Source organism: Lipophrys pholis, assembly GCF_963383615.2.
Source record: "Lipophrys pholis genome assembly, chromosome: 5".
NCBI classification, from domain to species: Eukaryota; Metazoa; Chordata; class Actinopteri; order Blenniiformes; family Blenniidae; genus Lipophrys; species Lipophrys pholis.
In genome coordinates, this window is record NC_137628.1 from 20,571,891 (window position 1) to 20,588,248 (window position 16,358).

At 41.0% G+C, this 16,358-nt stretch overlaps 1 protein-coding gene across 1 annotated transcript in view; it reads right to left on the reverse strand.

Moving 5' to 3' along the window:
- The window catches only part of doc2g (double C2-like domains, gamma), a 36,793-nt gene that overhangs the window by 11,420 nt on the left and 9,015 nt on the right, over positions 1–16,358 (reverse strand). The window contains exons 6-8 of the mRNA XM_080463284.1: positions 6,619–6,745; positions 6,283–6,339; positions 5,218–5,342 (exon numbers count right to left, since the gene is read on the reverse strand). Coding sequence (XP_080319410.1) covers positions 5,218–5,342; positions 6,283–6,339; positions 6,619–6,745 — 309 coding nt within the window. The remainder of the gene's footprint in view (positions 1–5,217; positions 5,343–6,282; positions 6,340–6,618; positions 6,746–16,358) is intronic.

A 16,358-nucleotide genomic window follows, 5' to 3' on the forward strand; every position in this document is an offset into this window, starting at 1 on the left:
AGCTTGTTGCATGTGTTATCCCAGGTGTTAGTGATTTAATTGTCATATCACAGATACGTTTTCCCACATCGCATTTGCATTCATAAGACCCTGTAATATTATCATCTTTTAAGTTACCCAAGTTCATTACTTCATTACTGTCAAACTGCACTGCAAGATTTATTGATTACTGTAAACATTTTCTGTTCACACTCTCCCCGGTGAGAATAGGTCAGTCAAGTCAGACACATTAATTGATTGCAAGTCAAAGAGTCAACAGTTTGTCAAATCTTAGACTATAAATGACTTTTTACGTTGCATGTTGGCGTAGTCACTGGCACCCTCGTGTCAGGATGAGAATATTCCAGGTTTGATTGCAGGGTCATCATCCCGTTTGTGTGAAAGTTGTACGTTACCGAAGTGCGTATGTAGTTTTTTTAAAGGCACCAAAATGCTTTTAGTTGTGAATGTCCACGTGTGTTTGTGCTGAGACGGACTAGTGACATGTCCAAGTTTTTGTTGCTTATATGTTTATTGCAAAGCACTTCGTATATTAAAAATTGCTATATGAAATTAAAAGTTGTAAATATGTATCAATCACAACAGTTATTAACAATCATATCTTGTTATGAAGATAAGAAAATATAGCATTGAACCATAAGTTACTACTCCGTGTGACAGAAAATGAGGTTGGGGGGGGGGGCTGACACTGGAGGACAGGGGTGGACAGGCCAGCACTGTGGGTCCCTGAGCAAGACCCTTAACCAGCAGATCCCTGTGTGCCGATCAATGCAATGCCACACCCCAAAAAAGTAAGTGTTAAATGGTGAAACGATGGATGGAGAGTTTGTAAAGTCTGTTTGCTGAACGAAAGCAAGAAGAGCTGTGAGACTGGACTAACTGGTGCAATGAGATGCTGAAAATATAAAAGAACTACAGAACACATAATGAGGAAAGTGGTGAAGTCCCACTGGAGCCATCAGTGGGTCAAAACCTAATAAGAGTACGAAACACTAACCAGTACGTCAATGCAAACAATTCTGTGAACGATTAGTTAAGCTCGACGTGGAGAAAAGGAATCTAGACTTTAAAACCGTTTTAAAGGATCTAGAATACAATATGGTGACATTTAAAGAAAAAAATAGATCAGAATTTTCTGTCAGCAAAAGAGCCGCAAGCTTCAGACTCAAATATATTTCAAACAATCTGAAAAGCCAATCAGCGAAAAGAAATCAAACGACACACCTTTTCAACTTTAGTTTGCTCAAAAAAAGTCCATTCGGAAGTTGGTATAGGAGCCGCGCGTCACACAACAACCTGACAGCCGACTGAGTGGCGGCCTCGGGAGTTTGCTCGTGCGCAAACGCATCCTGAAAACAAGCTCAAGCTATGAGGAGAGAAACAGGAGCTGAAAAAAAGTGAGAGGGAAACTGATCGACGATTACAAGAGGAGCTAAATATACTGCTGCTGCAGTGGTTGGGCGCGTGATTTTCACTTGGCACAAGGGTTCAGTGAGAAAAGAGAGATCACAAACTGCAAGGTATGGCAGTTTGCTTGGTCAGCAGAATATATTTGACATGTATTACACTTTTTCTATGTCTTTTTTTGCAGGGTAATTTCTTTTTTTTCCCTACATATTGCAAGTTATGTTTGAAGAGCGGGGGGGGGGGGGGGGGGGGGGGGGGCGCTCTTCAGTTGTAAACTCATTTAGTCTTCAAAATGCTAATTTGTCCTTTTAAATGGAAGACAAATTAGTTCAGAGATAATTCTGACCTTGAGTCCCTTGAATGGCTGGATGAGAGCCATAGAGAGACCAGACCAATTGGGAAAGCCTTCTGGACAAGTGCACACGTGAACACGTGCACACGCGCACACACACACAGCATCAAGATCAGCTTCAGTTACGGATTCCTAAAGAGGATTTCTGGTGTTGCAGCTGCAGGACATCACTACTCTGACAGTGAAGTGAGTCAGAGCGCTCGCTAAGCAAATTAATTCCATGTCTGCTCAGTAAACTCGCGGGATGTAATCCATCTATGCCAGCAATACATTCTACCCTCATTCTTTTAGTTAACCTGACTAAAAACTTTAAATTATTAATTATGTGTGGCCTGTGGTGAGAATTACAAAGGGATGCATTAGGCAGCAGATTTTCTTCGCAGACCTTCCTCTGAGCTGAGGTAAACAAGGCTCCATGCAGTGGATACAAAGAGTGTCTGATACAGAAACACCAAAGAGAACAAAAGGAAACTCTGGCAGACACGCAAATGAAAAATCCAAATAACTACAGTGCCAGAAATGAGAATCAGATCACAGGCTTAAACAAATCATACAAACAGCAAGCGAGTGTACAAGAAGCAATAGCCGGGGCACACATACAGAACAGACAGCGAAAGAAATAATCTTCAACAAAGTGAAAACAAGATAGAGGGACGGAGGGAAGATCCACAGCCGGCTGCAGGAGTGCACAATGTAATTCAACCGTTTTCCCCCAAACACTGAATTTAGAATAAAGTGTTTCAGAGTACAAGGAACCACTTTCACAGTGGAGAAACAAATGAATGGCTGCGAGAAAAATAAAGAAAGTGATTCATGTGTGTTTTAGAGGAAGATTTTGTTTTTCAAATTATTATTCTAAGATTTTAGCTTTGGTAGATGTATTTTCTGTTGTCAACCACTGATATCTGCAAGATCCTGAGAGTTTCTGGCGTCACTAAAGACATCAGATTGTTTTTTTTTGGTTTTTTTCAGTAAAGTGAGTCTAACTAACTAACTAACATCTTTGATTCAATTATAACTGATAATCTAATATTTTTTAAGGATAGCATTAATTTTTTTTTTTGCTATTTGGCCGGTCATCCAGACCTTCAATGTGAGGCTGAACATGCAGTCCTGGAGAGATACGCCTTATCGTATTAACTGATCCGCCGAGAAAGAGGCCGCCATGAGGGAATTGAAGGGTGCAGAGGATCACAGAGGAGCTGATGTGCTCTACTCAGATATTTCAAACAGTGTGTCATACAGCGCTGCATGTCAAACACGATGACTGGCTGTTTCAGCGTCCTGTCAAATGTCCGCTTCAAATGCAGAAGAGAAAAATACATGTTGAGATTTATGCAAGTCCGTGTGAAGAATGAAAGAAACCAGCCAAAAAATTAATTCTTTGACTGGCAGTGATGCACATCTGCCGAAATGTCACTGAAAGACACTGCTTTAAAGATCCAGCACAATGGGACTATCAACCTCAGGTGACACTTATATCGTCTTGGTCAGATATAAAATAGTCAGTTTTAATCGACTGACGAAAATAAAGAAAAAGGGGTATCAGGGATATTGGCTATTACGGACCTTGAAACTTATTTTAGAGGCAATTTGCGCAGCCTGCTGCTTCTTCTTTCTTGAAGCCTCCCACTGCTGGAGGCGTCTTTGGTTATACCACTGTGTGTCCTGTGTGGGAGCCCTCGCTCCCTGCACTGTCGGTATTTAGGTGCAGTGAGCAGATCAAAGATGGAGCTGTGTGTGTTTTTATCTGTCACCATTGTTGCCTCACAGGCTCACAGGTTGGCTCAGGCGTAACATTGTGCCTTTCTCCTGTTCAGTGTTTAAGACTCTGATGGGACCTGCAATGGCCAAGAAACTATCGCTGAGCAGTGTAGTGTGATTGAGGAGTGGAGAGTGCTCCCACATCCAACCTGCAGCCTGACGCGACCTTCTCAGGCGTCTAAGTAATTCGACAGCGAGCTAGTCTAGATATTGGAGCTGTCGGATTGCTCGTTATTTGTTGTACTCTTATGGGTTCTGTCAGGCATATTTTGACTTCCAGTTTGTAATGAAATAAATGTTGGAATGGGGCCCGTGCGTGAGTTTTCTGGGTGTTGTGCCAAACTAGTGTCAACGCAAAGCATCTGGTAACGCCCCCACAAGTTAGTCAAGCATGTTAAAAAGCAAAGCAGCAAAAACAAACAAATACACACACACACACACACACACACACACACACACACACACACACACACACACACACACACACACACACACACACACACACACGTCAAATGTGTCTGAAATATACATTCCAAAATGTTTTCGAAACAGACACAGATACATTTTGTAGTATTCAAACTGACCCAGCCAAGTATTCTTAATGTTGCAAAATAAATAAATAGTTTGTATTACAGATGCTGATAAGCCTTGCTGTAATATTGCTTGAAACATGATGCAACAATAAAAGAAAAAACTGTCAAAAAAAAACAACAAGATTTTAAAGAATTGGGATTTTCTAAATGCACATCATTATTTCTTTATACCGTATTACACAAAGTTGTGTTTGAAGTCAAAAGGTAACTAAATTACCCGTCACATAAGCTGATCAGTCATAAGGAAGAGTAAACTTGGTTAAATCCTTCATCTGTGGTTGTGGCAGTTTGGATCCTACTTAAGATTTGAGTCAAGTCTCCTCTTGTTCTGGAAGTGAAATGTTCAAAGGGAAACACTGAGTAACTCATAATTAAAGCCACCGCAAAATCGGGTTAAACACCTGCTGGCTTTGTTAATGTGGAAGATGTTGCAGTGTCATTTTCAACGGGATAATCTTCAGTATCCATACATGGTGGGTGATGGTCATTTATAGGCCCCCTTTTGTGTAGTTCCTTTCACACAGGGACTCCAACAAAAGCCCCATAACAAAAAGCCCCCTTTCTTTTTAACACTGTTTTTTTCTTTCCTCGATGGCGTGTGATTTCACACAGCAAGCTGGTCAAACAATCAACACAGTGTCAATGAGTGGTCCTGCCTGAGGTCATTTACTCCTGGGCTCTGTTCCTACTCCGCTGGCTTGCACTTACACAGAGACACGCTTAACTCTGTTACCACCTTCAATGTGAATTCAATGGCAGAACAACAGTGACACATCATTTTGCACGGCATGGTGATGTCCAGAAATGGTACTTTTTTTTTTGTCCAAAAACTGGATTTGTAAAATTGGTGGCTATTAAAAAAAGACACTGTTTGTAATTAGAAAAATGATGGCCATGTCTAATGATTCATATCGTTGGAAAATATCAACAGTGACAAACCAACCTGCTCAATCTCACTATACACTCTTGTTTTCTGCTGTAGCGTGAGAACATCACAGCACTTTATTTATGAGTGTGAATTGCTAATGTAGAAAAAGTTGCCCGGGAACATAAATTGTAAGATGGCAGGTTTGTTGTCGGCGGGCATCTGACGTGACTTACATTTTTACGAAGGGGTCAGAGTAGCCGTTGGAGTCCATGGCGGCCAGATGGGCACAGCGTATGATCCCAACCAACAGGCAACCCTTCTCTGTATTATAGCACAGTGACACCAGGATGCGGCCACGCTGGGGACACAAAGAAGCACCAGTGTCAGACACAAAACCTGTTTACTGCTTGACAATTTCCCCCTGTGGTGGATATGCACAGTGGGGAATCCTGCAGCAGGGTCAAAAACACTTTGTGACAGCAACAGAAACAAAACATTCCAATAAGACTCAGAAAAATATTGTTTTTTTTTTCCAAATACAAGCACAGAAAGGTCAGATATAAAATGCAAATAAAAAAAGGGGGCAAACGTTTTGTCTTTTCTGTTCTTTGTTTTCGACATGTGCTGCTGACACACAAATAAAAATGAGCTGATATTATTCGTGTGGTGGTAAAAGTGGTACAACGTCTTTATCTTAATATTTTAACATTTTACGCATCCTTAATGTTCCTTCTTAAAAAGACTTAGGGAAAGTTGTAATATATAATGAATATACCGCATCCTGTTTTTTGGAAATGGGGTTTGGAAACATTTTCCCGATTTGTGATGTAATGTTTGTCTCCACATGGCAAATTAAAGCTTATAATTAGGAGACTTAACTGAACCTGACAAAATGACACAGTTTCCTTCTGGTTTTAATCTCCAGGTTCAACCATAAACTGAGTCTAATCAGGGACCAAACGCTATTAGACCGTGACTCCAAAAAAATCACAAGGAGACACCAGATAACGGTCTCCAGAGGGGGAAAGAAAAACAGTTTATGAACTGTTGTCGTACATGTGCATGTGAGTAATATTCCTACAAACTCAATACAACCGAAGACAATTACACTGATCAAAAAGGTCCAACTAAACCTTGTTTTCATTCAGAGGCAATAGATGGGCGATTGGAACGGCTGAGAGATAGGAAAATGTGTACGGCAGAGTAATAGGAAATTACAGTGAGGTTTTGGTTAAAAAAAATTAATCTAATAATAGGAGTGATGATGTCATTGATGATGAAGGTGATGAAGGTATTACCTCCTCCTCTGCCACAACCGCTCCCTGCTCCACTGTTTGATTGTTGGTTTCCTTATTCTGCAACGAGAGCAAGCGAGCAAGAAAGAAAGAGAGAGAGAGAGAGAGAGCGAGAGAGAGAGATGGATGGCAGGGCGGGCAGATCATGGTTATAGCCTACAGCACCTCCAGGTGAATATCTATTTCACAATATAGTGCAGCGTTTGAAATTGACGACTGATAGCCTTTGGGCGAGCATGCACAAGTGAAATAGGACACATTTTGATATATATGCTCACAGAAACCCATCTCACATGTGTGTAAGAAGCCTTCACATACACACACCAGCGACATACACACCTGTGCAATTCTCTCCAGGCCCATATTGTAGCGTTTGTTTTCGCCCTCTTTGAGTTTCTTCAGAGCCACCCTCACCTCGCCGATGAATTCATTCCGCCCGAGTCTGTCCATGTCACACACACACAGTCTGCATACATGAAAACACGCACACGCACACGCACGCACACACACACACACACACACACACACACACACACACACACACACACACACACACACACACACACACACACACACACACACACACACACACACACACACACACACACACACACACACACACACACACACACACACACAGATAGGGAAGACAAGCTTGTGATTCAGTAAAAGTTTCAGATGAGCCCCACCGCTGCTGAACTCCACTCATTATTGTGAAACTAGCGTACGCTGTGCCAAATATATCCAAGCGCATGAGAGGCAGTCAATCAGCCCCGTCCATTTGCAACACAAGCCGAGTGCTTCGTGACTTCTTATGAGCAGCCCCAACCAATGAGGAGAATTGGTGGGAACGAGTGTTTCCAGTCATTTATTCAGTAAGATTCGGACTCCTTCAGACGCTAATTTTGAAATAATTGAAACAAGCAAGAAAAAAAAAATTGTAGTCGTTCAAATTGAACAATCACATTTTCTCTTCTGCATTTCCCAGAGCTGTGAGAATTTATTGATTTCATGATGTATCCCTGAAAGATGAAATTTGTAACACTTTTATCGAAGCATTTTCTGAAGAAAGAAGGACAGAAATGGCTTTGATGATATTTCCACATTAAGGATATTGGACAGGATTTCCCAGTCAGATTTATTGGTTCAACAGTCGTTTTTTTAATATACAAACAGCTTCCCTGCAGCAGTTCCCTGCATTATTGATGGCTGTGAAGGTATTTTCATTAGCGTTGGTCAATAGGATGACAGCAGTCTGAGCTCGCCCTCTGTTTTTTCAAAAGTGTACATTAAAAATGCTGCTTATTGAAGAGTCACATTTGACCAACAACAGAATAATGTCAATAAAATGCAATATTTAACGAAAAAGCCTTTATGACAGAAGACGACAAGGCAAGACAAAACAATTTCAATTACAAAGATATTCAAGATGCATGATTGAAAAACAAGCCTAACTATCTCCTTAAAGTCTCGACAATCACTTGACTGTCTCAAATCAATGGCAACAAAAAATAATTCAACAAGATCCTAAACAAACATTCTTGATAAGTTGCTCAATTCTTGCAGTTTCTGTAATTTTGATAATGAATAAATAAACCGCAGAGTGGTGAGTGATGAGAGTTGAGATGACAGGCGCAGAGCTCTCTTCAACTGTATTTGGTGACATTTTAAATTGATCAAGCATGTCAATAAACATATTTCTGCATGAGACATCTGAGGGTCTCTCAGGGCTTCCTCCTCTCATTCCAGATTGTCTACACAGACGGTTCTGTTATTATCGCACGCAACCCCAAGCAGTCTACAAAACTGTCTGTTTTCTACTTTGTATTTCCCTTTAGTTGCACTCCAGATTTAATAAGACCCAACTGAATCAATATCTTCTTCACTGCAGCCCCTGAAACATGATTTCTACCACAAAGCGTGCTTATTCAAACTGATGGGGATGTTTGATGGAGGGTGAGTTTTCCATCCGCTACAGCTGAGTCTTCACAGGACATCACCTGCCCCGATACTCTCCCCGCTCTCAGATAATCCCAGATGGACTGTCACTGCTTGGTTTCCTCCTCGCTCCTCAGCCTCTCTCTCTCTCTCTTGCTCGGCAAACACACCTTCCCCCTCTTCCTGTTCTCTTCCCGTCCCTCTGACATTTGGACATTTGACATGCTGGTTCCAGTCTTTTAGTCATAACTGATGAGTATCTCTAGCAGGAGCTTGAGAACTGCTCTGACTCATGACCACAGCCGTCAGATGATTTATGTCCCTTTGCTCTGTCATACATGTGGGGTGTCCGTGATGAGAGGGAGGTTGCAGTTAGATGTGACACCAATTCTGGCCAAAGCTTCGGCATCCTCTGGAGAAATGTGCTCCGTCGGTTTTCTCCCACTCATTTCACCACAGTTTTAGAGCTTAAAAAAAACCAAACTAAAACAAAAAATCAAATGCTGGTTGAGTCTGTTCAACCTGTGGTGCCAAATTCAGCAGAGATTTATAGATGAAATTAAACTTGTGACTCACATTATAGTTTTGCTCCAATGGAAATAAATACAAGGAAGAAGACTGCTAAAGGAAGTCGCTTTTGATGACAACAACAACAACAATATAAATCTACTGTCAAATTTAAATAGTATATCTTTGTATTGTAGAAGCAGTTATATGTTTGGATATTCAATCTCATTCAAGGTTTTATTTAATCTTTTAAAATGTTCTCTACTGTGTAACACAACTTAGAACGTTAGTGATTTGAAATAACACAAATAATAATGTGTCTCCCAGTGGAAACTGCTGAGTGGAGCAGTGGTTGGTGATTTCACCTGAAAACGAAAAGGTTGTGGGATGAAATACACACATTTTCTGTGTGGAATTTGCATGTTTTCCCCATGTCTGTTTCGTCCCACGCTCCAAAAACATGCATGTGAGGTTAATTGGTGAATGTGAGTGTGTGTGTGTGTGTGTGTGTTTGGACTGGCGACCTGTCCACGGCGTGCCCTGGCCTTACCTCTAGTTAGTTGGGATCGGCTCCAGCGCCCCGTGACCCTGAATAGGATATAAGCGGAACAGTAGATGGATGGATGTACTCTAAAGAGCAGCAACTTCTCTCTTGATGAATTCATAGCTCATCCTGAAAGAGTTTTCCGACTGTCGAACATAAAACAATTCCATCAATCTTTTAGACCGCATCATCAAATTCATGGCACCGTGGCACTTGAGTCGATTCCAGCTTATTGCTATTGACAAAGGCTGGGTACACGCTGGCCAGGTCACCAGCCCATCGCAGGTAAACACAGAGACAATCACACTCACTCACATACACACCTACGAGCAATTTACTGTCATCAGTACGGCTCAAATACACACTTTTGAACGATTGGGCGACCCAGGGAAGAGCCTGGAAAACGTGCCAAGTCTGCACAGAAAGGCCTGTCCTGGACTTGAACCCACATGATTCTCATTACGAGACAAGAGCGCAAAGAACTACGACACCATGCAGCTTATGAAACAGAACCCTTTGCACAAAATCATAAATTTATATTTCATTCATCAGATAAGCAATGCAAAGTTTCTATAGGCCTGAAAAATAATATCAATGAAACATATTTCTCTTCACTTCTGTAGCACAATTCCTGAATGATATTACAAAGAGCATTTGAAAAAACGTGTCAGGGTTTATTGCCTGTGTGTGTGGTATATGCTCCTTGTTGAGCCGAACTGCAAAACATTTTCTATCACCATTGTGGAAAAGACAATAAGGTTCATCTATCCATCCATCTTCAGTGCAGTATAGGGTCGCAGAAAGCTGGCAAAATATGGAGGATTGTCTCCAAACTCAACTGAAAAAACTGCGTTGTTATTTTGGTTGATCACTTCCAAGAAGAATGAAGAATAGCTTGTTTCTTTTTTTTTTAAAAGCACAGTAACTTAACACTCACAAAACTCTGAGAGAAGAGGTTTTCCCCCTTGCCCTAATACTTTAACATTGCTTAGTTATACATGTCACATTACTATCTCTTTTCATAAAGCGCTTTAAAACAACCAATACGTGTCACATTGGAAACAAACATATTCAAACCTCATCTGGGAATTTGCAGGTTTTGTCAAAACTTTGAAATCTGACCAAAAGCAGGTTCTTCCTCCTCCTCACACTGAAAAAAATAAATTAATAAAAAATCTCTTGTCATTCTAAGTACAACTAAAAATCACCATTAGAGTCACGACAAAGAGCAAATTCTTGCTGTGAGGCCAGCGTGCTAACCACTACATCACAATGCAGCCTCTTACTAGTATGTATTCTGTTCTAAATGTTTCTCCCTTAGCAAGTTCTACCTGCTCTGGTCCGCCTCACAGGGGATGGTGGCGTCCTGGCTCATTCCACTCGGTCACTCTGTTTTTGGTCCTTCATGCCCGGCAGAGCCTGGAGTTTGAGTGCTTTGGCTCAATGATGGATTTCACTGAATGCATACCAGATGGGATGCCCTGTCACAGCATGTTGTGGTAGCCATGCTGGTTATGTGTTTTCTTGGAATCTGAATAAATCTTCAACAGTGTCGCCAGTGAAATGCCCACACACATAACACATCCTCCTACTCAGTGCTTCATAGTGGGAACCACACATGTAGATACCATCCGTTCACCTTCTGCGTCGCGCAAAGATGCTGCGATTACAGATTCTCACAGGTCTTATGTTTCGACCTTGTATTCCTCAGCAGTTCTTGCATTTCCCTACTTTATCCTGATCTGCCTCAGAAGTGTGTGTTTGTTCTTTACAGCAAAACTGAATATAAAAGCCTGAGTCACCCTTTGTAGCAGATTGTTTAGTTGAGTTCTGGTAGCCACTGATGGCTGTTTTAATTTGAGATTTTAAATTTAGTCATGTCACAACATGCAGTAAAAATATCTATATCACTCGACATGCTTTTCCCACTTTCCTGACTACATCTCACCTCAGGCATCTGCCAGCCACCCTCAGTCTCTCCCTCTATACAGCACCCAATCAAATCCTAGATTTGTTCCTATCGCCCCACAGCAGAGGACAGAGCGAGTCTATTATGTAGCCCGACAGAGGGATGGAAGGATAGAGGAAAAGAATTAGATACTAGACCTGGCACTGACATCATGTTTGTACACACAGCCACACACATCCACTATAGTTACAGTACTGTATATATATATATATATATATATATATATATATATATATATATATATATATATATATATATATATATATATATATATATATATCATCACATCACCTCCACATGTTGCTCTTACTGATGTTCTTTTTCAGTCACAAGGGTCTTTAACTTGAGTTTCTCCACAGGACACACACATCACTGTATGACTCACCTCCATTGTATTGTGCAATTAAATTCACATAAAAGAGGGGTGTGATTAACATCATGGTCGTCGCTAACGTTATGCCGTCACTCTGGATCTTTTCACATTGAGTCAGCCTGCTGTACCTGTAAGGTAATTTTGGTGCTGATCTCACATCACATGAGCCACATGAGAAAGGTGAATAATCCACACTACACCTCCTCCTGCTCAGCGTCATCTTGAGAAATCAGGGTGACAGCACACAATATCATTCCAGGCATTAGCAGACTTTTGTTGGAAATGACCTCGGCTTTCCTTCAAACACAGTGTGATAGATATCACTCTAAGAGTAAATAACTTGCCCAGAAGGACGTTTTTGGAGTGTATTCCAGTTCAGTGGACTTTTCACTCTTGACCACGGCACCTCTGGCGGATTTGCTGGACTAATTAAAGGATTAACCGGTGTGAAGCCAACCGTGAAGTCTGGATTGAAGACATTAGTTATTAGTTTACTCAGCTGGTTCAGTCTTAATAACAGAATGGACCTCCAGGGGCCTCCAGAGATAAAGTCTGCACACTGAAGCATTGAGTCGTCACAGACAGAATATAAAGAAATGAATGCTGTTAGGACCTAGGGAATTTTTTATTCATTTATTTTTTTTGTCCTGAGCTATTTCATAACTGACTCCGGAGTTATCCTGTTTAGTATTTTTGCCTAAGCATAATGGATTTATATAATCATTAATGGACAAAATGACACAATTCCCACCACTTCACAAACTGCAGAGCTTTTTTCAGGTCCATTTGTCCTCCAGTACAAAGTGCAATGCACACAAATGGACTTGACACCAAAGATGTTTTTAATGGGTTTTTTTTTTAATTTTTGGCTGCATTCTAGATTTTAGGATCTGTGGAGAGTAAACAAACCAAACAGTAAACAAACCAAAAAAAAAAAAAAGGCAGAAATGTGACACAAGGAAGGATCATTGAATTAAACTCAATATTTGATACAATTTGCAATGTGATTTTTTTTTTCTATCTGCATTAAAACATTAATTATAATAATTACCACTGAGCATATTTAGTTATTTATGCGGTAGGTTTTCGAACTATAAAACCCGCCATTCATATACTAGATTCAGATCGACCAAGAAATTAATACATTTTTATCAAAGCATTTTCCAAAAGTCACTCATTCGTTATAAAAGCTTTCAACTAATGAAAGTCACTCGCTGGTTATTAAAAACCTCAATGTATTTGTCTCTGTCCCTCTTATGTATATTGTTCAGTAGCGTCACCGGATGCTGGAGGAGATCACAGCTGACTATGGGTGGTGGCTGGTACACGTCTGTGCGGCACTATGTCTGTTCTCTGGTGAATGTCTTGTATTTTACAAACAAAACAAAATCACAAACATATAGTGACGTCATTACACATGAGCTGATTTATTTTCTCTTGCCCACAGTCTGCTGTAAAGTCTCCCTGTGTGATTCCCACCAGATCCATATTAGCTGCCAATCAATACAAGCAATCACGTGCTATGGCAGTGGCACAAAGTGCCTCTTTTCAATCCAGACAGACAGTTTAGTTTGTTGTTGTTGTTTTCTTCACGTTTGAACTTTTCTATTTGTGGAGAAAAAAAAAATTTGCTTTTTGGTTTTGTGGTATTTTCTTTTACTGTGTCCACAGCAGGCAGTATTTTATGATGTGATCCATGGGATGTTCTTACTTCGAGGATTAAAAGGCAAGCCAAGTGATCCATCAGTACAACTAAAAATCTGATGCACAAACTAGCTATGAAGATAATTTGAGACCATAAAGCAACTATACAACTAATCAGTCATGAAACAATCAATAAATATCTCGTCAGAGCTATGATAATCATGTCACAACTTATTTAAGAGCGTCTTGTAAATCAGATGTTACATCTCAAGGACCGGTAATTTAAATAATCCTCATTGGAAATCCACTCTTAATGTCTCTCGAATGAGAAGTTCTCCTATCAGGAAGAAAGGTCTAAATGCCAAAGTGCAGAACTGCTTCAAACTATCATTTGGCCCATTAATCTACTGGTCAGACCAATGTGGAATTAATAATCGGTCAGTCTAGCACCGAGCACCACCTCTTGCTCTTTGAACAGCTCAATGTGTTTCTGAAGATGTTTTTAGTGAAAATGTTTCTCCTGTGAGGCTGTTTTTATCTCATGTTTATACCCTGTGTATTTATCTGTAAAGCATTGACATGTAACACTATGCCCCAAACAGATTCACCGCAGATAAACTCTACTCTACTCTACTCTCTTCTAAAAATTGGCTTGAAAAATACACAGAGTTCACAATCTTTATGCTGTTGAGGTAAGAGAGACTAGTTCATCTGAACATCATTCCGAGTTCGTACGGTTAGCATTCTGGGTGACTTTGTTAATCTCTGCTTCAGCTGTTAATTGATTTGATTTATGAGTATCACTAGTTCCTCATCGAGAGTAACCTCAGGCACATCCTCATTTTCAGAACTGCCATTGAACCACTCTATATCAAAGGAAATGCAGCTAAGAACATAAACCGGTCTTGAGACACATCTTGCATCTGTGGCACGAAGCTGTTCTGATATTCTTTTTCATCATTTTGCCCACATTCAGTCGAGAAACAGTTAAATAACAGTATGATCCTAAGAAAAAGAAAGTAACTGCATGGTTATGTTGTGACTGATGTCTGGTCCCTGAGCATTCGATGAATCATTTATATATATTTTTGTTTAATTTTGGGGGGTAAAAAAGTTTAATATATCCCACATGGTTTTCTCCGAGCTAAACCAATTACTGAAGTTGATGTGTCAGTATCAAGATATTAACAGTTATAAATTTGAGTTACACTCTGAATTGGTATACAGTGCAAACAGGAGGCTTGCAGTAATTATACAATTATCATTTACATCTAGAATATTCTTTTTTGTTTTAGGAGCTTCCTGGTTGTTGTGTAGCGGCCTGCCCCCATCTTCACTCTTATCAGTCACATAAATCCTTTTTTTTGGCTGTGCCATGCAGCTGTTTTTCAATTAAGACATTTAATTACCCACTGTACGCAATCTGTTCAGCACCAACTGGTAAACAGAGATTGTTTTTCAGCGACATGGTAATCAGCCAGAGTTTAAAGCTACCTCGAAAGTTCATAAAATGTCTAAATAAAGATAAACAATGAAAAAAAAAATAAAGGCGCTGAATCCAAAAGTAGCCTTGACGATGGGTTGATATTGTGGCCCTGGTGTGATGGTTTTAATGGCTTTATCTATGACAACGTCTCACAGCAGGTCCGGCTTTTCAGTGCCAATTATTCATTTGGAATAATCCTGATCCCCAGAGTCGGAAGCCCCCTCAGATAGAGACAATTCTTTGGCTGTTGATTTGAGGTTGGGTTTTAGGTTTATACCAGTTTTCAAAGTGTGGAAAGTCGATTGCCCCATCACAGAACTTGAACTATATTGCACCCCATCTGCATACTCATAAAGTACTTAGTGTCATTCTCAAGTAGTAAGTTTTGGATCAGAGCTGGACTTTATTTGCCCTACATTATACTAACATTGCAGGTGTCTGTGTGACTGCCTCTCTGTGATGAACTATGACCTGTACAGTGTGCGCCTGGCCTTCAGCGTAGTCAGCTAGTTAGCTGGGTCTCCACAACCCTGAGTCGCAAAAAGTATCAATGAAGGATGAATGGATGGATGGATGGATGAGAAATACTCAAGAATGTGTCAATATGTGAGTGGAACATAGCCATTTTTAAAACACCTGAAATACAAACATCAACATGTCCATTGTTCCCACAGGACATTGAATTCTTTCAAACTACAATATGTTGTGAGTCTGACTGCAGCGTGGCTCAGATCAACAGTGAACCTTTGCACCGTCCGGACCTTCAGGCGGGTCTAGAGAGAGGCTGAGTTTGGGCAGAGTCCTCCTGCTCAGCAGTGCAAAAGCGCAGGGATCAAAGACTACAGCATCCCCTCCTCTGCACACTGCTGGGACCAGCAGAGCAGGATGCAGCAAGGCACAACCCAATGAGTAAACATCTCTCTGGGAATCCCTTTCCAGCTTTCCGTTCACCGACTGCTTGCCGCTGTCTGCGGAGCAACGAAAACAAGGTCTGTTTGGCGGAGGTGTTGTGATGGAGCCTGAGCACATCCAGAGAGAGTTTAAGCAGATTTTCTTCCTCCCCGTCTACGTCTGGAGCATTTTGTGCTCATTCTCCCTGCTGTCAGGGAGCGTCTCATTCACTCTGGCTCATTGGATGTCTTACATATTTCTCACTGTCCTCATTCTTTCGTCTTCTGCTCTCCCTTTGAGTAAACGCCTCCCCATCACTCTCCTTTTTCTCTCTCAGCTAAGTGAATTTACTCATTCATCATTTCAGCCATGGTACCAGTTCTCTCTCATTGCCACATTCTCTCTTTTTCCGTCAATTGACCCCTGGATTCTTTCCACCCTTCGACCCTGTCATCTTCCTCACTCTTGGCCTCCCCAGTTTCCTCTTCGACACCCGCTTATCTGTCACTCGACATCATTCACGCTCTCCCTCCTGCTCTCTTTGTTGATCTTGGCAGGCACCTCTCTCTCGCTCTCTCTCTGTCTCTTCATCCCTTGCTCAAAATTGGTCACACTCCACCTCCTCCTCTTCCTCGTTTTGGCTACCCAGAGCCCCCACGCTGGTTTGTGACTGCGAGCTGTGTCCTTGAATGGAGGTCAGGTGGGTATTCCTTTGGATTTAAGGAAC